This window comes from Dama dama, chromosome 18 (assembly GCF_033118175.1).
Source record: "Dama dama isolate Ldn47 chromosome 18, ASM3311817v1, whole genome shotgun sequence".
NCBI lineage: Eukaryota > Metazoa > Chordata > Mammalia > Artiodactyla > Cervidae > Dama > Dama dama.
In genome coordinates, this window is record NC_083698.1 from 96,240,120 (window position 1) to 96,263,348 (window position 23,229).

Consider the following 23,229-nt stretch of genomic DNA (forward strand, 5'->3'; position numbering starts at 1 on the left):
AAAGAGAAGAACTAAAGAGTCTTTTGATGAGATTGAAAGAGGAAAGTAAAAAAGTTGGCTTAAAACTCAGCATCAGAAAACTAAGATCATGGCATCCGGTCCCATCACTTCATGGCAAATAGTTGGGGAAACAGTGGAAACAGTGGCAGACTTTATTTTTGGGGGCTCCAAAATCACTGCAGATGGTGACTGCAGCCATGAAATTAAAATACACTTACTCGTTGGAAGGAAAGTTAGGACCAATCTAGACAGCATATTAAAAAGCTGAGACATTACTTTGTCAACAAAGTTCCATCTAGTCAAGGGTATGGTTTTCCCACTAGTCACATAAGGCTGTGAGAGTTGGACTATAAAGAAAGCTGAGCAGTGAAGAATTGATGCTTTTCAACTGTGGTGTTGGAGAAGACTCTTGAGAGTCCCTTGGACTGCAAGGAGATCCGACCAGTCCATCCTAAAGGAAATTGGCCCTGAATATTCATTGGAAGGACCGATACTGAAGCTGAAACTCCCATACTTTGGCCACCTGATGCAAAGGAGCTGCCTCATTTGAAAAGACCCTGATGCTGGGAAAGATTGAAGGCATGAGGAGAAGGGGATGACAGAGGATAAGATGGTTGAATGGCATCACTGACTCAATGGATATGAGTTTGAGTAAACTCTGGGAGTTGGTGATGGACAGGGAAGCCTGGTGTGCTGCAGTCCATGGGGTTGCAAAGAGCTGGACACAACTGAGCGATTGTATTGAACTGATGGCTTTTCCAGTAGTCATGTATGGTTGTGAGAGTTGGACCATAAGGAAGGCAGAGTGCCAAAGAACTGATGCTTTCAAACTGTGATGCTGGAGAAGACTCTTGAGAGTCCCTAAGGCGAAAGCAAGGAGATCAAACCAAGTAGTCCTAAAGGAAATCAACCCTGAATATTCATTAGAAGGACTAACTCTGAAGCTCCAATACTCTGGGCACCTGATGCAAAAAGCCAACTCACTGGAAAAGACTCTGATGCTGGGAAAGGTTAAGGGCCGGAGGAAATGAGGGAGACAGAAGATGAGATGATTGGATGGCATCACTGACTCAATGGACATGAGTTCGAGCAAATTCCTGGTGACAGTGATGAACAGGGAAGCCTGGTGTGCTGCAGTCCATGGGGTTGCAAAGAGTTGGACACGACTGAGTGACTATACAACAACAGCCACACAAGGTATACTCTCTTTAATCATCACATGTGAGAGAAGATTGCCCCTTCTCTTTCTCTTCTCCAGTCAGGCCAACACTCATAGATCTTGAGTCTTATATTCCTCATATTCTGCCTACTGGTGTCTCCTCCACTGCTGAAATAGAGCATGTGGGGTACAGAGCACACATCTCACATATTCTGTTATCACCTCATCTTCGTTGGGATGAACCCATCAGTGGTTAATGTAAAGGCCATTCAATGCTACAGTGGTCTAAGACTCACATGGCGCCTGTGCCAAATTCCTCTTAGCATGTGCAACCATAGATGGAGACATAAATAGGTTTTGCGTCTCTCTAATGACAGAGTTAATCCTCAATTAGTCCCTGCTAACTGAATGCATGACTATATATGGGTTCTTTTCATCTGCTGCAGCAGTCTTTCTGAAGCTGTTATTAGCATGGAAGACGTCTCCTGTTTGCAGAAAAAACAAACAGCCCCCACCCATCCAGAGTTCCCTTCTGGCAGAGAATGTGCACCATGCTGCCAGAGGACCAGGATGTGCTCTGTTCAGTCAGTTCCGTTTCTCTTACAGATCACTGGAATGGACCATAAACCTGAAGGAACCAGATGTCTCTCCCAAACATCCCATTTGTTTATCTCTTGTTGTGAAACTGTTTTCCCATTGTTTTTCGTGCCCCATCTCTGCAATTAAGCCACAAGCACAGAGATGGTGTTTTTAGTTTTTTTCCCCTCTTTGCTTTACCCATATGCCACCTCTTAATGAAAACTCTCTAGTACAGAAAACGTATGTAACACTTACTAGCCACTTGGTCTGGTGATTCGCCTGGCTATCATTTCAACACTCTTCAAACTCTGGGTCAAGGGAGATGTTCTGAGGAATAGAACAAAGCCTACTTTACTGCCCCTGCTACACATGGCAGTTGATTTTGGAGTTGAAAATATTTCCATATCTTTTTAAGGTATATCATGGTGCTTACCAGATGCAGTGAAATAGCATTATAAGTATCTCAATAAACCAGAAATGTTTATATATGGGTCAAATCAGAGCTTTACACTAAGCAGCAACACATGTCACTTTCTACAACACTGGTTGTAAGCCTTGTGTTAGTTACTCAATTGTGTCTGATTCTTTGTGACCCCGTGAACTGTAGCCTGTCAGGCTCCTCTGTCCATGGGATTCTCCAGGCAAGAATACTGGAGTGGGCTGCCATGCCCTCCTCCAGGGCTTAGTTCCTTGTTAAAACAAATGTCACACATTAATTAATTTGCTTTGGGTACTGGGTTAGAGAAAAGTTCACAGGTTAAAGGGCCAACTGGGTTCATACTCTTTCAGAGTCACAATATATTACTTTCCACCAACTGTGAAAATAGGCACTGACAGTTACCGGGGGCCAGAGAAGTTCTTGAAAATTCCTTCTTGACAGTGTGTATGCTCAAAATTAATGTTTTCTCTAGTGATGACAGATTAATGTCATTTTTGTATGAAGTGGGTCAACACACTTTTTTTTATGCCCTCTTCAAAAGTAATATCCAATTATTCCCATAAAACTAGAAAAATATAAATTCATCTTTAGCATCAAGATTATAGAATACTCTCAACTATTTTTGTTCAATAAATATTAAGCCTCCATCCACAGTGAGGATTTTTCCTATTAGTCAAGGGTTTTAATCTGATTACAGCTCACTGAATTCATGAACCCTAAATAATTGTAGTACACAACAACACTCTTTCTCCTTATCGTGTGGATAAAGTCATACATATTAAAATACTTAGTGCATGGCAAACTGCTTTAGGAATGTCAGAGATTAAAAAGGAAGTTCTAGTATTCTCCAAAAGTCCTTCATCCCTAGAATGCTGAGAGAATTTAATTTAGATTGACAAACTTTGTTGCTATTTTTCCTTCTGGGCATTTGGATGATGAAGCACCATCCTGAGAGGGCTGGAGAAATAGGAGAACTAAGAAATAAGGTCCCTGTTAGCCTCACAGATGAGAGGAAGGTGCCCAAGAGAAGAAGGGCTGCTGGCCACAGTCCTGACAACTTTCCCCGAGGATCTTGGGTGACAGCACTGGGGCTTGGGCTTCATTCTTTCCCTCAATGTCAGGCTGCCTTCCTCCTGTGATGGGTCTCCTTAAACTCAGGTGATGTATTTTAGCAGTGTCCTTCAGGACCTCTAGAAGGAACTTAGGTTGGAAAAGTGTGCTCATATATCATTCAGTGATAGCCTCAAGCAGATCTGACAGGGCTTGAAAGTGACGGATGGCTATTGGTTTTAACCAAACATCAAGACTGTATGGAAGTGGCATTTAAGGCCAGGATCCAAGAACAAATGATTGTGCTCTTGAGCTCAAACAGATGAGAGGTCTACAGGTCATCCAGTCACCGGGATGTCCGTTGAGTTCCTTATCATTGTCTAGCAGCATGCTGACCACTCTGTCAGATGAAGACCTTTGTGACTGAGAGGAAGACTGGGTTTAGTGCAAACACCCCTCTCTGGAACAAAATAAAGCCAAGGAGGAGTTGACACAGCAAAAGTCACTTTCAGGAACACAGAGCAGCGAAATGCACGTTTAACAGAAGTGTACCATTACAGTAAAGAATCCGCTTGCAATGCAGGAGCCACAGGAGACATGGGTTCGATCCCTGGGTTGGGAAGATCTCCCAGATCCCCTGAAAGTGGCAACTCACTCCAGTATTCTTGCCTGGAAAATCCCATGGACAGAGGGGACTGTGAGCTACAGTTCATGGAGTCATAAAGAGTCAGACATGACTAAGCACACATGGACACGTATCTGTCATATGCTGATATGCGTACGTGGACAGCTGTGAATTGGAAGCATAGAAAAATCAAACATTTTATTTCAGAGGAATGAAAAATAAGCTTTAACTTTCACTTAAGTACTATGCTAAGTTGATGAAGCAAGATCACACCTTAGAGGCAAGAATAATAAAGTTCTTGGTTAGTTCTAATGCTTGCTCTATGGGTAAGATACAAAATAGAATAGGCTTTAGTATATGAGTTGAACTTCAATGATCTTTATTAAAGAGCAGATTTTACTGTTCAGCTTCTAAGACAGGAAATAAAAATTAAACCTTCATCCTTCTTAGGGATTCATGTATTCTAAAGACAGAAAGTAAGAGTAACTATAAAGTGACATGTACAGACCCAGGGAGCCCTGCTTGCTAAAGTAGCATGATATACAGAACAATTTCCTAGGGAATTTGTTAGAAATCATTTCAGAAGGGAAGATTTGCATTGGCAAAAAATGATGGGAGGAAAGTTTTATACAGAGAAGACACACTGGCATAGAGGCATGGAGGGCAAAGCGTAAGCAGTTTCACTTGATAAAGAAGGAAAGCTGAGGGACCTCCCTGGCAATCCAGTGGTTAAGATGCCACACTTTCAGTGCAAGGGGCGTGGGTTCAATCCCTAGCTGGGAACTAAGAACCCACATGCCATGCAGCAAGGCCAAGAAAAAAAAAAAATGAGAGCTAAAATGGGGGCAGGGAGAAATGAGTCATAAATAGAGGGCACTTCCAACACGCAGAGAGCAATGTGAGGTCAAAGACTTTTTAAAAAAAAAATGTCAATGAAAATCACTCAGCAATTCCATTTTCCAAATATAACCTTGGCCATGACCATCATTCTTTTCCTTGAAGATAAAAAGAGCTTAAATATAGACAAGAGGAAAAAAAGGAAAGGTCACTGGGAAATCAATAGCAGAAGAATGTCTGTGAATGGGTCATGCTTTTTGAAAACAAGAAGCCCTCAGGGTTAGTTGAGGAAGATACAAGGACCAAAGAGACACCTGGTCAGACAAATAGAGCAAACTGCTGCTGACACATTATGGTTGAAATGCCGTTTTTGTTACCTCATAAAACAGCACTCTGATTTTTCCGCAGTGGCTGAAAAAATTGCCTTCACTTCCTGGAGTGGAAAGAGGGGATGGGAATGTCACCAGGCTAAGCACAACTGAGTGGATTCTGGCTGATTACAAGCTCCCTTTTCAATAAGCAATGAGGCTTTGCTTTGTCAGGAGAGAAGCTGGAAGCTGCATAATTAAATAGTAATTTTATGTTGCTACCTTGATAAAAAAAAAAAAAAAGCTACAGTGTGAAAGCTGCCTGCAGCCTTTATGCACTTTCAAAGTTCCTGTCTTTTTGGAAGATGGGTGCATGGTGAGGTATGGAAATAGCAGAGCTGTTTGTCACCCAGGCAGAAGTAACAGACTGGCACTCAGTTGCAGGAATCCACACACTAAGGGCATACGAGTCTCCAAAATACCTTTCCAAAATGGAAGATGACATTATTGGTTTTGCCTCATGTGCTTCATTGTCCAATACCCTTTCCTAGCTCAGAAATCTGAATCTATAGAACAGAAGTGGTCTCAGGTGTCAGCCAGCTTGGCCAGCTCAATGAAGAGTCCAAGGCATGAGAGCAGTGCTCTGCCCAGGGTCACCCAACCTGTGAAGGGTGATGCCTGGACCTTCTCAGGCTAAGACCAAAGCTCGTGGTCTCTGCCTGACACCACCATCCATGCTTGCGTGACCACTGCCCAGAAAGATACAGTCTTTCTCTGTCTGTTGGGCTTCCTAAAGGAGTTGTTTAGTTCCAATAAATTTATAAAGCAGGCTTAAATAAAGTCATAAGCCTATGCAAATAGGATCCAGCAGGTTTACTCATTTTGGTTATTTGACATTGATAGTTTCTCTTGTTCTCTGTTGCATTTTTACTCTCTTGCTGTGCCCCTTTCTTTTGTTAATACTTGCAAGCACACTATGCACTAGGCATAGAGCTAAATGCTTTCCCTACATTATCTAATTTGATCCTCATGGGAAGTTGACAGTGATATGTAGCATTATGACTAACAACCTCATCTGAAGGATGAAGAAAGTGAGGCTGGCTGAGGCTGACATCTGCTCAAGGGCACACAGCTAGCGTGTAATAGAGCCAGGCTGACAAGGAAGCCTTTTCTCCCCTTATTTGGCTGTACAGACTCTCAGATGGCACTATGGTGATGAAACCAGGTCCTCTCTTCCCACCATTTCCCTTGTCAGCCATGAGGGATGCAGGTTTAGTTGTCTCCATGCCCCATAATTTTCTGGCTCTGATGAGTGAAGGTGCAGAAAATAAAGCTGCAGAGCTGGTGAAAGGAAATGCAGAGGTGATTAACTTCTCACAGGTATTGTGCGGAGTTGTGATGACTGGAAGAAGGGATGATGCATGAAGCTAAGAAAGTCATCTCCTAAAATTCAGAGCACCCAAAATGGACCCAGAAAAAGAGGCTGATCTACACTGGCCAAGAGAGGAAGCATTCAGTTGACTTCATTATTTTGCTAAAGAAGAGCTGGACTGATGACGATTTTCCTAGCTCTATGCAGGAGAGCACCGGCCTAAGAAACTATAATGGGCATTGTGGGCAGACAGAAATACACACTGGAAAATTGTTTCTAGATTCTGGAACATACAGGTTGAAGTAACACATACAGAACTAACTTCCAGGAGCCAACTGAAAGAAAGGACAATGCATTCTAGTATTTTGCAACTGGTACTTGTGATGAGAGGCTTAGTCTAAGATCATGATTTAAGGATACCAGTCACTAACAGCACTAACTCAATTCTTTGCAAGAGAAAGCCATCAAAATAGAAAATAAGCTTTAGCTAGAGTAAATTGGGGGCTCTCCAGTGGCTCAGCAGTAAAGAATCTGCCTGCAATGCAGGAGACCCATGTTTGATCCCTGGGTCGAGAAGATCCCCTGGAGAAGTAAATGGCAACCCACTCCAGTGTTCTTGCCTGGAGAATCCCAAGGACAGAGGGGCCGGCAGGCTACACTCCATGGGGTTGGAAAGAGGTGGACACGATTGAAGTGACTGAGCATGCATACACACACAGAGCAGATTGGATGAAAAGTTTTCATTGGCTTTTAGGGTTTCTAGTCAAGTAGAACACAGACAAATAGTGTGACATTAACTATGATCCTTATATAAGGACCACACTATTATTAATACTATCATAGCTGCCAATGTACCTGCTACCCCCTCGGTTAAATAGGTACCACTATAAACCAGATAGAATCATTGTATAGAGTAAAAAGCTTAAAGAAACAGTTTGAACTTTAGTTCAAAAAGCAAGCACAATTCACTTCTTTATCTCTGCTCTCATATAAGACTACACAGGGACCCAGCCAGGCATTTCTCACTTTCTTTTTAAACACTTACCTGTAGAACAGGGGATGTATCTGTAGGAATGAGACCTATGAAAGCTTCCCTTGTTGCCAGAAGATCCATGACACAGCCGTGTTTGATGATCTCTCCCCACCCAACCACTTAAAAGCAAACCAGGAGGTTAGCCTTCCTCCCTTCCTAGCTCTCTCCTTTTTTCTGTTACTTTCTCATTTTGCAACGTTTTTAAAGCCTTTAATTTAAATATTCTCTGAGGCCAAAGGCAATCTAAAGTGAAGTTGTACATAAATCTTAGTAAAGAATTCTCCCCATTCAAGACACACAGACATCTATAATTAGTCTTCAAGAGATAATTAGATAATGATCACCAGCAAAGTCTTCCAAAGAACCCAGAAGGCTCAAAGGATTATAGAGTTACAGTCAATAGTCGGATTTAATAAGGGGGAATGAGAGAGACCAGCAGGGTCAGGGAAGAAGTAAAGTAATATAACCTGATTTCAGAAAGCCCAGGGTAAGGGTTTGTTTTGTTTTGTTTGCTGGTTCTGCTTTGTTTTGTTTTTAATCAGCAGTGATTGTCTGTTTTCCTAGGAAATGTGAAAGAAGACAAGCCAAGGAAAAGCGTGCTGCCATTTCTGATCCTTTCCTTTCACAGAGCCTCTGGGGAGCACCCAGTGAGACCACCATTAAAGGCCATCTTTTCAGCAGAGTCGTAATGAAATTCTTTGGAAAAGGACCAGCACTAACCTATCTTCTACAAGAGGCAACAATGTTAATGAGGTTACAATGGAACTCAAAGATGTGTACTGAAGGGTCTGTTTGCCAACATCGCATACTGCACCAAATGTAACAGTGAGACTTGTATAGACAGAATCAACTCTGTGCCAGGGCACACCACTGAATGGGGCAACGTCTCTATTCATCGAGTGTAGAGTTAAATAGGAAGGGCAGCACCGCCCGTGGGGAGAGAAACTGGAATCCACTCAAAAAAAGAAAAAAAAACAGTCAGTGAATAGGGAAGGAGAATCATGGGCATTTGAGTTGTCAGAAAAATTCATCATTGTTTGTCCTTAGAATCGACGGAGGTGGTTCCAAAACACCGAATTAATGAGCACAGAGGAGGGACTGGAATGAAGGACAAGGAAGGTGGTCTGCCAGAGAGATGGTAGGAGGGCACAGAAGCTGCACGGACATGTGAGTACGAGGGAGATGGGATCTGGAGATGGGCCACAGGCAGGGAGTAGAAGTAATTCATTAAGGCAACAGAAGCAAAACCAGGGTGAGGAAGAACCTCACCAGTGAACGCTAAAAAGTTTGAATCTAAATAAAAAGCCAATAGAGGCTTCCATATCACAAAGTGAATTGGGGCAAACACACACACATACACACACACACACACACACAGAGCAAAAACAAAACACTCTAACCACTATTAGCTAGCCCAAGGTCACTGCAAAGCGGTATACTGCATACTGGCCAATGATAAAAATTCTTCCCAGTAAGGCAGCTAAAGATCAGCAGATGTTTCCATCTGTATCACTGGCTACGTTTACTCATTACATTTGACTAATAAATAGCTTGTAGAAAATAAAAGGGAAAAATATCTAACTTTCTTAATCCACTCTGTTCTAGTCATAAAATACTGGGTTGTTCAAAAAGTTTGTTCAGGTTTTCTGGTAAGATGTTATTTAAAAAAAAACCTGAATGAACTTTTTGGCCGACCCAATAACTGTCTTTATATGTGATATTTCCTTAAGGAAATAGCTACTTTTCAAGAATTCTACCTCTTTAAAGAGTGAGTGCTACTGACAGGAAATTAGATACCTGTTTCTTTGATTGTGGAAGTGTGGAGCTGAAATAAGTGGACAAGAATATAGCTTTAAATTGTTCTACTCTGTTAAGGGAACTGCTCCCTGATATGAGAAGAAAAAAATAAAACCTCTTTGTTAATGATCAGCTCCAACCCAATAATTTTGAGGTCTCTTTTCAGCCAAAAGAATCAAGATTTCCTATTACACTACCTCAAAACTTAGCCATGCTATTGAGAGATCGTATAGATGGGCTAAATGTGGGATCTGGATGTAGAGTATCTGAGTTTGAATCCTAGTTCTAAGCCTTACCACCTACACATGTGATCTTGGACAAGTCATCCAATAGGTTCGTGCCTTACTTTCCTCATCAGTAAATGGGAATATGGGTATGATTGTACCGAAAATTAAACATACATAAAACATTTAGAGCAGTTGGTTCAGTATATAATAGTTTGGTGTGATCTTATAGTTATTTAATGTCTCTAAACCTCAACAGAAAGTCTCTTAAATCAGTGGTCCCCAACCACTTTGGCACCAGAGTCTGGTTTCAGAAGACAATTTTTCCATAGATGGGAAAGGGGTGGTTTTGGGATGATTCAAGTGCACTACATTTATTGTGCACTTTAATTCTATTATTATTACATCAGTTCCACCTCAGATCATCAGGCATTATATCCCAGAGGTTGGGGAGCCCTGCCTTAAGCCACTGCCTAGAACCTAGTAATTTTTAGTAAGTACTAACTTATTTTCTAGTTATAACCATATTATGCCAAGTAATTTGAAAGAATAGTTGAAATTATTTTTGCTAAAACATAAGGACCAAAACCATTAATCCCTCTAACCTCAGTTTCTCAAAAATCAATTACTCTTTAATTTCAGAAGATAACATATTTTAAAAAAATATAACTCTTAAGGTATGGAACTATTTCTTGAATGAAAATGAATACAGGTTTCTCTTTCAGATAACAGGAGGAATGAGATACTTTCTTAACATTTTAAGCCAAAATGCTGGATTGAAAAAAAAATCAGGAAATGTGGAAAGATGCTTATAATACTTGCAGCAGACTTTTTGAATATTCCCAAATCTCCACATACACAGAGACAGAGAAACTAGAAGAACCAAAAACACATGGTGAAATTTAAGACAACGTAACTAGATGTCCTTACAAACCTCAAAATTATGACTGGCTGGAGAGAAGACATTGACAAGTCAAGTGACCTGCATTCTATCAACATCTGTGCAGGGAAGCAATGGGGCAGCCGATGGACCTGCGAACAGGAAGCCTCAAAACAGCCAAGTGTTCACGGAACAGTACAGTGGGCCAAGGTGGGCACAGCCACAGAAACTGTCAGAAGCTTTTCCTACCTGGAACCTGCCCATGTAGATCCCCCAAAAAGCTGTGCCCCCAAAGAGAAAAAGCTGTGCAAATGAATAAAAAATAAAGACTACAAAGGACTTAGCAAGAAACTTGGTATTGTATGGAATTAAACACAAAAACAAAGAAAACCTTTATATGAATCTACTGACATCATCTGAATAAGATGCTCTTTGAATTAATATCTCTGTGTTTCCTATGCATTCTAAACAAGAACCAAACAAGCATTCCTACACACAAACACAGGAATGGAGAATTTAATTGATATTAATCGAGTCTGGTAGTTTTCTCTGGCAACTGGAAAAGCTCGCAGGAGTTAAAGAACTCTTATGCATAAAGGGCCAAGGAAATGAGCACCTCACCTAGAATAATGTAAAGTGAACATGAATACAAATTAGAAAAATGAACACGAAGATAACTCTGAAGAACTTATTTGGGATGCATTCCAGAGAAACAAAGAGATAACAAAATAGGGAAAGGAGGGTAAGACACACATAGGATAGCATAAAAATGTCTAACATGCATCTAAATGGAATTCCAGAAGGAGCTACATAAGTAAGAGAAGGCATTCAGGTAATGTTTGTACTTAAATGTACTTAAATGTCTGTGTTAGGGGGTGAAAAAGTAGAAAAAGAATAAAAATAAGACAAATGATTAGAGGAATTATAAATTATAATGTTTATAAATTATGTTTATAAATTGTAAACATAAGAAACTAATGAAACAGAAGACAAATATATAATGACAAAGGACCAATAAAGGTGAAAACTAGTTTCTTAAAAAGCCAGTAACATAAACAGATCTCTAAGCCTCTGGTGTGAGAGAGACAGAGGTGGGGGACACGGACACACACAAGAAGCAGGCACAAACAATATTAAAAATGAAAAGGTAGATGAACCTCAGATCTCATAGAAATGACACAGATAATAAGATAGTATTTAAAAATTTGTGTCAAAATGAAAAATAACTTTAATAAAATGGATGAACTCCTTAAAAATAGTTATCAATATCGATTTAATAAGAAACAAAATCTATTTCTGTAAACATTAAACAATAGAAATCTGTCATTGAAATTTATTCCCACAAAGGAACAATTTCCAACCCCAGACAATTTTGCTAAGAGGATGTTTCAAGATATAACAGAAATAGATAGCTCAAGTGTTACACAAAGTCTTCCAGATATTAGGAAACGAGGGGACAGTATCCAAATCATTTTATGAAGCTCGGAATACCATACAATAAAAAAGAAAAATCAAAGACCAATCACACTGATGAACATGGATGTAAAAATTCTAAATAGAATATTAGTAAGCTGAACCCAGCAATATACAAAGGAGATATATATAATAACAAATTTGAGTTCATCTCATGCACATAATAGGTCTCCTATTATAAAATCAATTGATGAAGTGTACTACAGTAAAAGACTAAATGAGCAAAAGCATATTATCATCTCAAAAGTTGAAAAAATCAATAAAATTCAGTATTTGTTGAATTTAACAAATTTGAATGAAGGGTGAAATCCTTCAAAGTCTATCCACAAAGCAACCTACACCGGCAGCACCACGACCACCTCAGTGACCTTCACAAGTGGTGGTGACTTGTGGACGGCACTGACCTGGAGATCAGGAACAAGGCAGTGATGCTGACTACCTCTCCATCTATTTGATACTGTACCAAGGGTTCTAACCAGCACAGAAGGAGTGAGAAAAACACACACAGAGCATAGTGATTGGAAAGGATGAAACAAAATTCTTAGTTCATTTCAGATCAGTCGCTCAGTCGTGTCCGACTCTTTGCAACCCCATGAACCGCAGCACGCCAGGCCTCCCTGTCCATCACCAACTCCCGGAGTTCACCCAAACCCATGTCCATTGAGTCGGTGATGCCATCCAACCATCTCATCCTCTGTCGTCCCCTTCTCCTCCTGCCCTCAATCTTTCCCAGCATCAGGGTCTTTTGAAATGAGTCAGCTCTTTACATCAGGTGGCCAAAGTACTGGAGTTCAGCATCAGTCCTTCCAATGAACACCCAGGACTGATCTCCTTTAGGATGGACTGGTTGGATCTCCTTGCAGTCCAAGGGACTCTCAAGAGTCTTCTCCAAAACAAATATTAAATAAAATTCTGAGTACTTGTAGATAATATTGCCTATAGAATTTTGTCCTTACAAAAGGTCCCTTCAGATAAAGTTTGTGAGTATAAATATTAGCAGGAATCTTGAGTTGAGATTTTGAAACAAGATTCTAAGGCAATTGCCTTTATTATGCCAACAATAATCACTTGAAAATATGATTTTAAAAATATAAAATATCACTAAAAATGTTAAGTACTTAGGAATATATTTAACAAAATATGATCAAAACTTTCATGAAACAAATTATAAAACTCTGTTGACAGGCACTTTAAAAGGTTAATTAGTCTTAAAAAATTAAATGTAGAGATGTGGTTTGAGATGGAAAGACTCATTATCATAAAAATATCAATCCTCTTAATACGGACTTATAGATTCATGCAATTGCCATGAGAACTGCAACACAAAACTTGGTAACTTGATTCTAAAATTTATACAAAGAAGCAAAAGTCCATGTGTATCAAGACACCCTGGATGAAGAACAAATTTAAGGTAACTCCTAGATAATCAAGATTTCCATCAAAGTTAGACCTTTTAAAACATGTGAAAAAACTAGCTGGAAACTCAACATTCAAAAAACTAAGATCATGGCTCATCACTTCATGTCTCATCACTTCATGGCAAACAGAAGGAAAAAAGCAGAAGCAGTGACAGATTTTATTTTCTTGGGCTCCAAAATCACTGTGATGGTGACTGTAGCCATGAAATTACAAGATGCTTGTTCCTTGAAAGGAAAGTTATGACAAAACTAGACAGCATATTAGAAAGCAGAGATATCACTGTGCTGACAAAAGGTCCATCTAGTCAAAGCTATGGTTTTTCCAGTAGTCATGTATGGATGTGAGAGTTGGAAAATAAAGAAGGCTATGTGTCGAAGGACTGATGCTTTTGAACTGTGGTGTTGGAGAAGACTCTTGAGAGTCCCTTGGACTGCAAGGAGATCAAACCAGTCCATCCTAAAGGAAATCAGTCCTGAATATTCATTGGAAGGACTGATGCTGAAACTGAAGCTCCAACACTTTGGCCACCTGATGCGAAGAGCCGACTCATTGGAAAAGACCCTTTTGCTGGGAAAGATTGAAGGCAGGAGGAGAATGGGGGTTGCAGAGGATGAGATGGTTAGACAGTATCACCAACTCAATGTGCATGAATTTTAATGAAATGTGAGAGATAATAGAGGACAGAGGAACCTAGTGTGCTGCAGTCCACGTGGTCACAAAGAGTCGGACATGACTTAGCGACTGAGTGACAACAAACCTATCCCATCCCTATGTTTAAACCACAGAGACATTCTTGCAAATGGACACCAGGAGGAGTTACAAAAAAGAATGTTCATAACAATATTGTTTATAAAAAGAACAAAACCCAAACAAAAACACCCTAGAGTCAACCTAACAAAATCTGGACATGTAAACTGTTCTATATTCATACAACAGAACAATACATCAACATGATAGCTGTTCATCAACAGGATGAATCAGAGAAACACTATCGTGAAACAAAACATACAAATCATAGAAGAGTTTGCAAAAGAATTCAACTTATAAAAGCTCAAAATAAGCAAAACTATATATATATATATACACACACACACACAAACATATATGTGGAATACATATATAATATACATATATATTGGTATGTGGAATATTCATATGTGTAATAAAATGATAGATAACAAGGAAGTTCTTAACAAAAAAACAGAACAGTAGTTATCCCATAGGAGAGGGAAGAGAATGTAATAATAAAGGCAAACGCAAACCTTCCAGATCGCTACAAATATTTTACTGCTTAGGCTGGGGGATGGGTACTGAGCCCCTTGGCTGTAATTTAAACCAAACCAATAAATTTTACATATTTTTATGAGTATTTCTATTTCAGCAAAATCTATGTACGTGGATATATTTATACTAGAGAGAAAAACGAACCTACGGTATTTGCGCCAGAGACAGCCCCTGATGTATTGAGCTCTATGTCACTCTACACTGTGTTTCCCTGCCCGACGCGCTGCAAAGTAAAACTGCCTCAAGCACGTCAGTGGCTCATCCTCGGGCACTTACCCTAGTGACTGTGGATGTTACAATTTTTATTTCCGGATAACCCCTCCTCCCATTCTTGTTCACGGTGTTACTGTTGCAACAGCCGAAGGACCATGTCCTGTGAGGACCATTCTTACCAACAACAGGTCTAGCGGGTAGGATAGGAGAGGGACGCCTGCTTCAGACATGCCGGGGGAATCAAGATTGCTTGGCACTGCTGCTCAAGAGAGTCCATGAATGCCTTTAACTTTGTAAGTGAACAGACACTGGTTGGAAGCTGACCCCCTGTTGCTGCCTAGGTGTAGACAGCAGCAGCACAGAGGTGATCTGAGTAACCTGAAAGGCAAGAGGTTAAGACGACAGGGCAAAATCTGAGAGCTCAGAGCAGCGGAGGCAGCCTGGGCACCGGAGGTAGCTCCAGGGGCAATTTAAATGATGAAGTGATAGGCACTAAATGCAGTGGAAACTCGGAGGACAGGGCAATCCATCATGGCCAAGCTTATCTTCTGACAAAGAGTAGGACTCGGCTTCCAGCTGTAGCATTCAAATGTAATGTTCCCCCCGGGACTCAGCATGGCGGGCTTCCCTGCAGCTTCAGTTTCACTCAGTTAACTAATTATGAGAGAATGTGACATTGGTATTTACTTTTTCTACAGGGACAAATCATTCCCAGCAGGAGGGAGAAGTTGTTATTTTTGGTCTGTTTTGGTTTGTCATTAAAAAGAAATTACTCACACGGTAGTAAATAAACTCTTGTTAGAGGGAAATGTTTTTCTTTCCATAATTCTATCAATTCACCTGAATGGTGACACTCATTTCTTTTGTTCTCTGGGGACATGGTGAGCAAAGGAACAAGAGCTGAGTGTTTAGACTAGGTTTGAAAATTAACACTACCACTAACTAGCTGTGTGATCGTCAGCAAGTTATGTAAGTGCTCTTGAGTTTCCTCCCCGAAAAACTGAGAACACATTTACTGTGTCCTGTGATTTGTTACAGATGAAATGAAGTGACGTGGCTGAAACACTTTAGCAGAGTGTTTCTGCCTAAGAAGCACTCAATAGATTTCAGCCTTTATTCTTAATAACTCTGATATTCTGATGCAATTAGAAACGTTCTACACTTCATTTATGCTTTATATCAATTCCTCAAATCTACTGACCCTGCATCTAATCAGAAACTGTCCTTTTACCTTGTCACTGCAAGCTAAATTGTGTATTTTTTTTTACTCCTCCTTACGTAGACATAAAAAGTTTCCAGTGAAATTTAATATTTAATGATAAAGTTGAAAGAAACATTTTTCACATGCCCTCTCATTCCCAGCACATCTTTTAACTTGTCAAAGGCAGGGCATAACGCTGAGCAAACATCATAGTAAACACATATTTCCCCATCCACTGCGGACAACAACAGCATTATGTCAGGGCTGCTTTTCGCAAATGGGAAAGTGATTTCACAGACAATTTCACAACTGAACTCATAACAATCCCATGAGGAAGGCAGGCAAGGTAGATACGAACAGCCTTACTTTATGGCTGAGAAAACTGAAACTAAGACGGAAAATGACAAAGCCACGCTAACCAAGCACATTTTCTGTAAAAGAGTAATAATCTGAGGGGATTGAGAAGGTCAGGGCTACTGGACCCTGGAAAATGAGATTTTCTCAAGAACAAAGTCCGTTTTGGGGGTGCCCAAAGGGACCAGTCAGAGCGAGGGACCAGATCACTGGCGGAAAGCAAACAAAATAGAAAAGCGAGAGGCATTGAGTTTTCTATTCCGATTTCATGATCTGATTGCCGATGTGCCTTGATTTTTCTACCCATAACTTTGAGAAAGTAAAATTACTATTTCTTACTTCTCTTCCAAGTATATTGCAGTGTTATTATTATACACAAACGCAGATTGATGACATGATTTTTAATGTTTTATGCAAACCACAGCAAACATGAACACTTAAAAACATAAGAAAACACATCTTAGGTACTAGTAGAAAATCTTGGTGATAAAGGAAAAGAGTATTTTTCCATGGATACATGGGCCAGAAGATGAAAATCAGATGAGATTAGTTACATCATCATTGTAAGTTTATATTACATATTTGAATCACTTTTGGAAGTTGCAGAATCAAACTAAGAGGCATGACATGTAGTAAATGTTTTGAAACCATGAGGATGGAAAAACCCTAAGATCGGATAATGTTTCTTTAACTGCTCACAATCACCCATTTTCAAAATAAGATTCTGAAGTGCTGTTAATACTGAACAAGACTTCCTGGTAGTCATCACCTTTCAGGACTCCCCAGGATATGGGCAGTGCTCACTGAGAGCTCATAATCCTTAAGAATTCCCAGTGGACTATGGACTATAGAAATGGAATTTGAAAGTCCCACTCCCTTTTATTCTGGAATAGGGAATAAGTTCTTAGACAGAGAAGAGGGCAAATGCAAACAAAGTTCATTACAGTAAACCCTAGTTCAAAAAGTAAATACTGAACCTAAGTTTCTAGTTTATCATATGAACCTGAAATCCAAGGACTCCTAAATATGCAACTAAAAAAATCCAGTCATACCAACACTGATGGACAAAATAGCATACAACAGTAGGTCATACTTGACTTAATAGTCATTAAGGTCGATACTTGGCTTAATAGGCCTGAACATAACTGTCCTATGATTTTTCATAAAACATGACACAACTTCATTCCAATACAGGGAGAGACGTTATGATATGGCAGAACAGGTCTGCTTAAAAACTTCCCCCTCTCTCATCAGTATATTCAATTAATAAACATCTTTTGAATGTTTGCTATTTGTTGGGATCTTTATCAAAGAACCCACAGTCTAGCAGGGAAGACAGGTAAATCAAGCATCAAATTTTTCAGTCAAATTCTAGCATAAAGAAAAATGTGCATTGCAATGTTAAGCAGGGCAGAAAGCTCTCATGGAGGATGGATGATTGACAAATATAAACCGTCTTTGACAAAAAGGAGGACGGACTTTGGTCAGAACAGTCTGGATAAAAGTGGGAAACATGATAAATATGGTGAGTTTGAGAAATTATACATAGTACCACATGGCTAGAGCATAGAGAGAAGGGAAAAGATGCCCAAAGAAACAATAAGCAGGAGAGGAAGACAGATTCCATCATTTAGGACTTTCTAGCTCATGTTTAAGTTCCGTATTGGAAAGAAGAATACAACTATTGTCTATTGAAAAGATTTCATCCCACAGGCAATGGGAGTAGATTTTTGCCCTTATCAGTTTTGGTGATAGGCAGCTAAAAAGTGAAATAAAAGAAGGAATTCTAGAGGAATGGCTATTAGTTAGAAGACAGTTTTAAAGGTCCAAGTAAGACATGGAGAGATCCTACACAAAAGGAATGGGAATAAAAAAGGAAACAGAGAAAAAAGTAGTATAAAAAATAGGGTTGGCAGAATTTAGTGACCAGGTAGAAAAGAGAGGGTGAAGAGGAAAACTTAAAACATGTCTTTTATTTTTTAACTTGATTGCCTAAATAAACAATGGTGCCTTAGCTGAATTAGGGAGAGCATGAAGTAGAACATCCATGGTACTCTTACAGTCCTGGTTTATCCCTCTTTTATAAGATAAATTGCATTTTGTTTTGTATAGCAGTAGGTATGTGGCATTCCACCAACTCCAACCCCAAAAACATCCTTGAGGGAGAAAGCTGTGTGTCACGCATCATCTTGTCCCTACATACAGCCCCGTACAGCATATCTATATAACATGATCTTATAACTGACCCACTGTAAACACTTAATAAACATTTTTGACTGACTGAGTGAATACACACACAACTTCAAAGCCTAGCTGAGACAAAACTATACATATTCTCCTTTGAATAAGACAGTTGTCTCTTAAAATGTAAATAACTCATCTTAACGGTGTAACAACTCAGACAACCACCACTCAGCCTCATATCAGACTCATGACATCCTCCACACATCTCAATGTCCCATTTGGAAGGGACTTTAGGAAATACCTACTACAACCCCCATTTTAAAGGTGAAATCTGTGACTCAGAGAAGTTACACGACTAGCCCAAAGTCACAAAAAGTACAGTTGACCCTTGAACAACATGAGTTTGACCTGCTCAGGTCCACTTGTGTGAGGAATTATTTTCAATAGTAAAAACTAGAGCACTACAGGAATCACAGCTGGTTGAATTCAAGAAAATGGAGAGATCAGACACGAAGGGCCAACTCTAAGTAACACACAAATTTCTGACTGTGTGGAGGATTGGTGCTCCTAATCCCCGCATGGGTCAAGGGTTAACTATATCCGGAGATGGGACAGAAATCAGAATACATTAAACTTTGCCATATTTGTCAAACAAAAATTTGTAACAGATATGAAGATAGTATAAGATACCAAGTTTAGCTAGGGTGAGTTAAGCTTTTAAAAGCACTTCATAATTGGCACTTAAAAAAACACAAGACAAACATCTTAAAGACATTTTCTTAAATGATTCTGCTGACAATGAAATGCAAGGGCCACAGCTCAACTTTCACCTTTGAATTAGTATAAGTAAGACAGATTCTTACCGTGATCTTCTGAAGAGACTGGTGACCTAAAATGAGACAATAAGCATGATAAATCTTTTGCAAGTGATACTGATAATTCTAAGTACAATGATCAAGAATAATCTTGTAGAAATTACACCACGAAAATTCAGTTAAACAGAAATTCAATACAGTAGATGGTATAATTAATGCATTGGTTGTATGGTATATTCCAGTGAGTAACTTCCAAAGCTTACCTGGATTAGTTAAGCGGTAGATGTTACTAAAAGAGTCTATTAGTGGGACCTCCCTGGTGGTTTGGTGGTTAAGAATCCACCTGGTAATGCAGTAGACATGAGTTTGATCCCTGATCTGGGGAGATCCCACATGCCACAGAGCAACTGAGCAACTACTGAAGCCTGCATGCCCAGAGCCTGTGTCATGCAACAAAGGAAGCCACCACGATGGGAAGCCCATGAACTGCGACTATGGAAAGTCCATGCGCATCAGTGAAGACCCAGAGCAGCCAAACATACAGAAATAAATAAAACTAAAAAAACAGTCTGTCAGCATGGTGATGTAAGACTGAAACAAACTTAGTCAAACTGTCTGGATTTATCACACACAAAAAAAGAACTCATAGAAATGTGATGATGGACAAAATCCTTGCAATGTCACTGGTGCCCAAGGCCAACTCTCCAGAGAAAATGCCAGGGATTTAAATAAGCCCTAGATTAAGTGTCTATTGGTAAAAAGAAATCTACTTGGACAATAAAAAATGAAACCAAAGTAAAAAGCAATGATGTTCCCTAATCATTACTGGTTTTTGCCTCCACTCTTTGTGGAATTTAATGTTTGAGTGATATGACATAGACACTTTATATGTTGGCTTTATGTTTCTAAACCTGTCAGAATCAGGGTTAGACAAGAGGGCAACCACTGGGGTCCCACAGAACTTTTACAAATCGGTGACTTTTACCTATCATTTGAGGCTCAGGTCTAATTACAACATTAAGATACCAATGGATGTGACTTCCCTGGTGATCCAGTGATTAAGACTCCTTGATTCCAATGCAGGGGGTGTGGGTACCAACTCTGGTCAGGGAACTAAGATCCCACATGCCACAGAGCATGGCCAAAAAACAAAAATAAAGTAACATTAAAGAGAATAAAGATGCCAAAAGATACCAATGGATAATGCACCAACTCCTTTCACAATAAAAACCTTCTTTTCTTTCTCAGCTGACTACTGATTGAGTTACTTGGGGCAATACAGACACAACCTTGTGGATGAATTCCCGTCAAGCTTGAAAGATACTGTCTTGACTACCAACTTATGCTTTACTTGAGAGAAAGAGATGTGTAATACCGTCTTCAGAGGTGTTGGAAGTTTGAAGCGAGAGGTGAGAAACCAGGAGGGAGGGGTCCTCTCCCCTAAATGACGGGCCTGCTCGAGCCGATAGCAGGGAGATGACCAAAGGCTAATGTGTGAGTTTGGTAATAAAGCTACCAAACTTAAATAACTAATATTTATATGCACTCATAATACAACTAAACCTAGACAGCATATTAAAAAGCAGAAGCATCACTTTGCCAACAGAGGTCTGTACAGTCAAAGCTATGGTTTTTCCAGTAGACATGTACAGTGTGAGAGTTGGACCACAAAGAAGACTGAGCATCGAAGAACTGTGGTACTTTCGAACTGTGGCACCGGAGAAGACTCTGGAAGGTCCTTTGGACAGCAAGGAGATCAAACCAGTCAATCATAAAGAAAATTAACCCTAAATACTCACTGCAAGGTTGATGATAAAGCTCCAATACTTTGGCCACCTGATGCGAAGAGCCAACTCATTGGAAAAGACTCTGATGCTGGTAAAGATTGAGGGCAAGAGGAGAAAGGGGTGACAGAGGATGAGATGGTTGGATGGCATCACCGACTCAGTGGACATGAGTTTGAGCAAACTCTGGGAGACAGTGAAAGACAGGGAAGCCTGCAATGCTACAGTCCATGGATTTGCAAAGCATCAGACATGACTTAGTGACTGAACAACAATAACAATATAATGTTTATGAGACAGGATGCAAACACTGAGGCAAGAATGATTCAATTGGGACCTAGTGGTTGAAGGACAATTTTAGCTACTTTGGGATGCCCAATACCATTTATCTACTGATCAGAAATATTTTTGTCCATTATGTAAACGAACAGTACAGTATACAGACACAGGAGTAATGGTGAGACAGCCTTAACTTTCACTGGGTGGCAAAGTGTGAAATTATTTCAACCTCAGTGGTCTCTTCAAGTAGACACTTGCATGTGAAGGCTACAGAGGGTCCCAAGGTCTGGTGGAGAGAAAGTTGGCATCTGGGAGGCAGACACAGGGGGAGACCCTTCCACCACACTAAATCATCTCTGTGGCATGTGCTTGAGAAACGCCGCTGGGCCTACCCAGGTGGAGCTGACCTGTCCTCTCCCTAAGTCCCCCTGTTCCATACTTTCACACCCCAGCCTTCTCACTAAGCTGTGTTGGCGGTGGCGGTGTAGTCACTAAGTCGTGTCCAACTCTTTGCAACCCCAATGACTGCAGCCCACCAGGCTCCTCTGTCCATGGGATTTCCCAGGCAAGAATACTGGAGTGGGGTGCAGTTTCCTTCCCCAGGAAGGAGATCCTTTCTTCCCGACTCACGGATTGAATCTGCATCTCCTGCTTGGCAGGCAGATTCTTTACCCCTGAGTCACCAGGGAAGCCCCACTAGGCTGTGAGCTCCTTGGAAACTAGGACCATGTCTTATTTAGAACACAGAGGATCCCTGATTAAAATGTATTAAACTGCATTAATTTCAGCACCATACACTAGAGTTTGGACTCAGACACATTCTGGAACTCCTCAAAAATCATATCACCTTCAAACTACCTTCAAGTCTGCCAGCTCCTAGGTCAGCTAGGAAGGAAGGATCCAGGGAGTGATCTGAAGCTCCAAATTAGTGACAATGTGAGCACTCTCCAGGCTCCACCCCCAACCCAGACATGCCTACCATCCAATAAAGGACCAGAGGGGCCTGAACAAAGGAGCAACAGGATTGACATGTACACACAGCTATATTTAAAACATAACCAACAAGGACCTACTGTATAGCGCAGGGCACTCTGCTCAATATTCTGTACCAACCTAAATGGGAAAGGAATTTGAAAAAGAACTGACTTATGTGTATGTATATCAATCATTTTGTTGCACTCCTGAAACTAACACATCATTAATCAACACCACCCCAGCACAAAATAAAAATTAAAAAGAAAAAAAGAAACTGGAGAATTTTTTTAAGCTGCCCAGGACATAAAAAAAGAGCTAGTAACAAGGAAACATCTTCATTCCTGGTGTTTTCTGATGAGAAGTAAGCAAAAGCCTGTGTTGGATGGTTCACAATTAATTTCTCACAGAGTTATAGGGATAAAGGAAAATCCATGTGGATGGATGGACCACTAGATGTCTCAGGTGGAAGACCCAGGAGGAAGGGTTTTTGCTGCCTTTCTGTAGAAGCAAAGAACTAATATTAAACCTGAAAAATTCCAGATGGCTCCACGAGAGCCCCAGGGGGATGCCTTCTGCGGTATGTCCAGGCAGCGGGGAAGAACGATCGATTTCAGACTGTTTTCTAAGGATTAGTCATGTTGAGTTTCTGTGTGGAATGTCTCCCACACGCCTAGGTTTGTGGAATTTTAAGACATATGGAGTATTTCAATCCTCACTCAGTATTTCACCTTTCACCGGAGCGAGTCACTAAATTATTCCACTGAGACAGGCACATCATCCATTATTGCTGGAAATGGGCATAAAAAGTTTTATGGAACTTAGCTCAGGAGAGAAGAAATACCATGAAATCAGCAGTATACACAGTTATTTTTAAAACAGAGAGGTTGAATCCCAGGAAGAGATAACCTTCCTTAACCTGACAACACAGGAAGGCAAGAAAGCTCA

The 23,229-nt window shown here is 40.2% G+C and overlaps 1 protein-coding gene across 1 annotated transcript in view; it reads right to left on the reverse strand.

Annotated features, from left to right (window-relative positions):
• The window catches only part of DGKI (diacylglycerol kinase iota), a 492,712-nt gene that overhangs the window by 45,663 nt on the left and 423,820 nt on the right, over positions 1–23,229 (reverse strand). Inside the window, exon 28 of the mRNA XM_061165882.1 lies at positions 19,295–19,320. Coding sequence (XP_061021865.1) covers positions 19,295–19,320 — 26 coding nt within the window. The remainder of the gene's footprint in view (positions 1–19,294; positions 19,321–23,229) is intronic.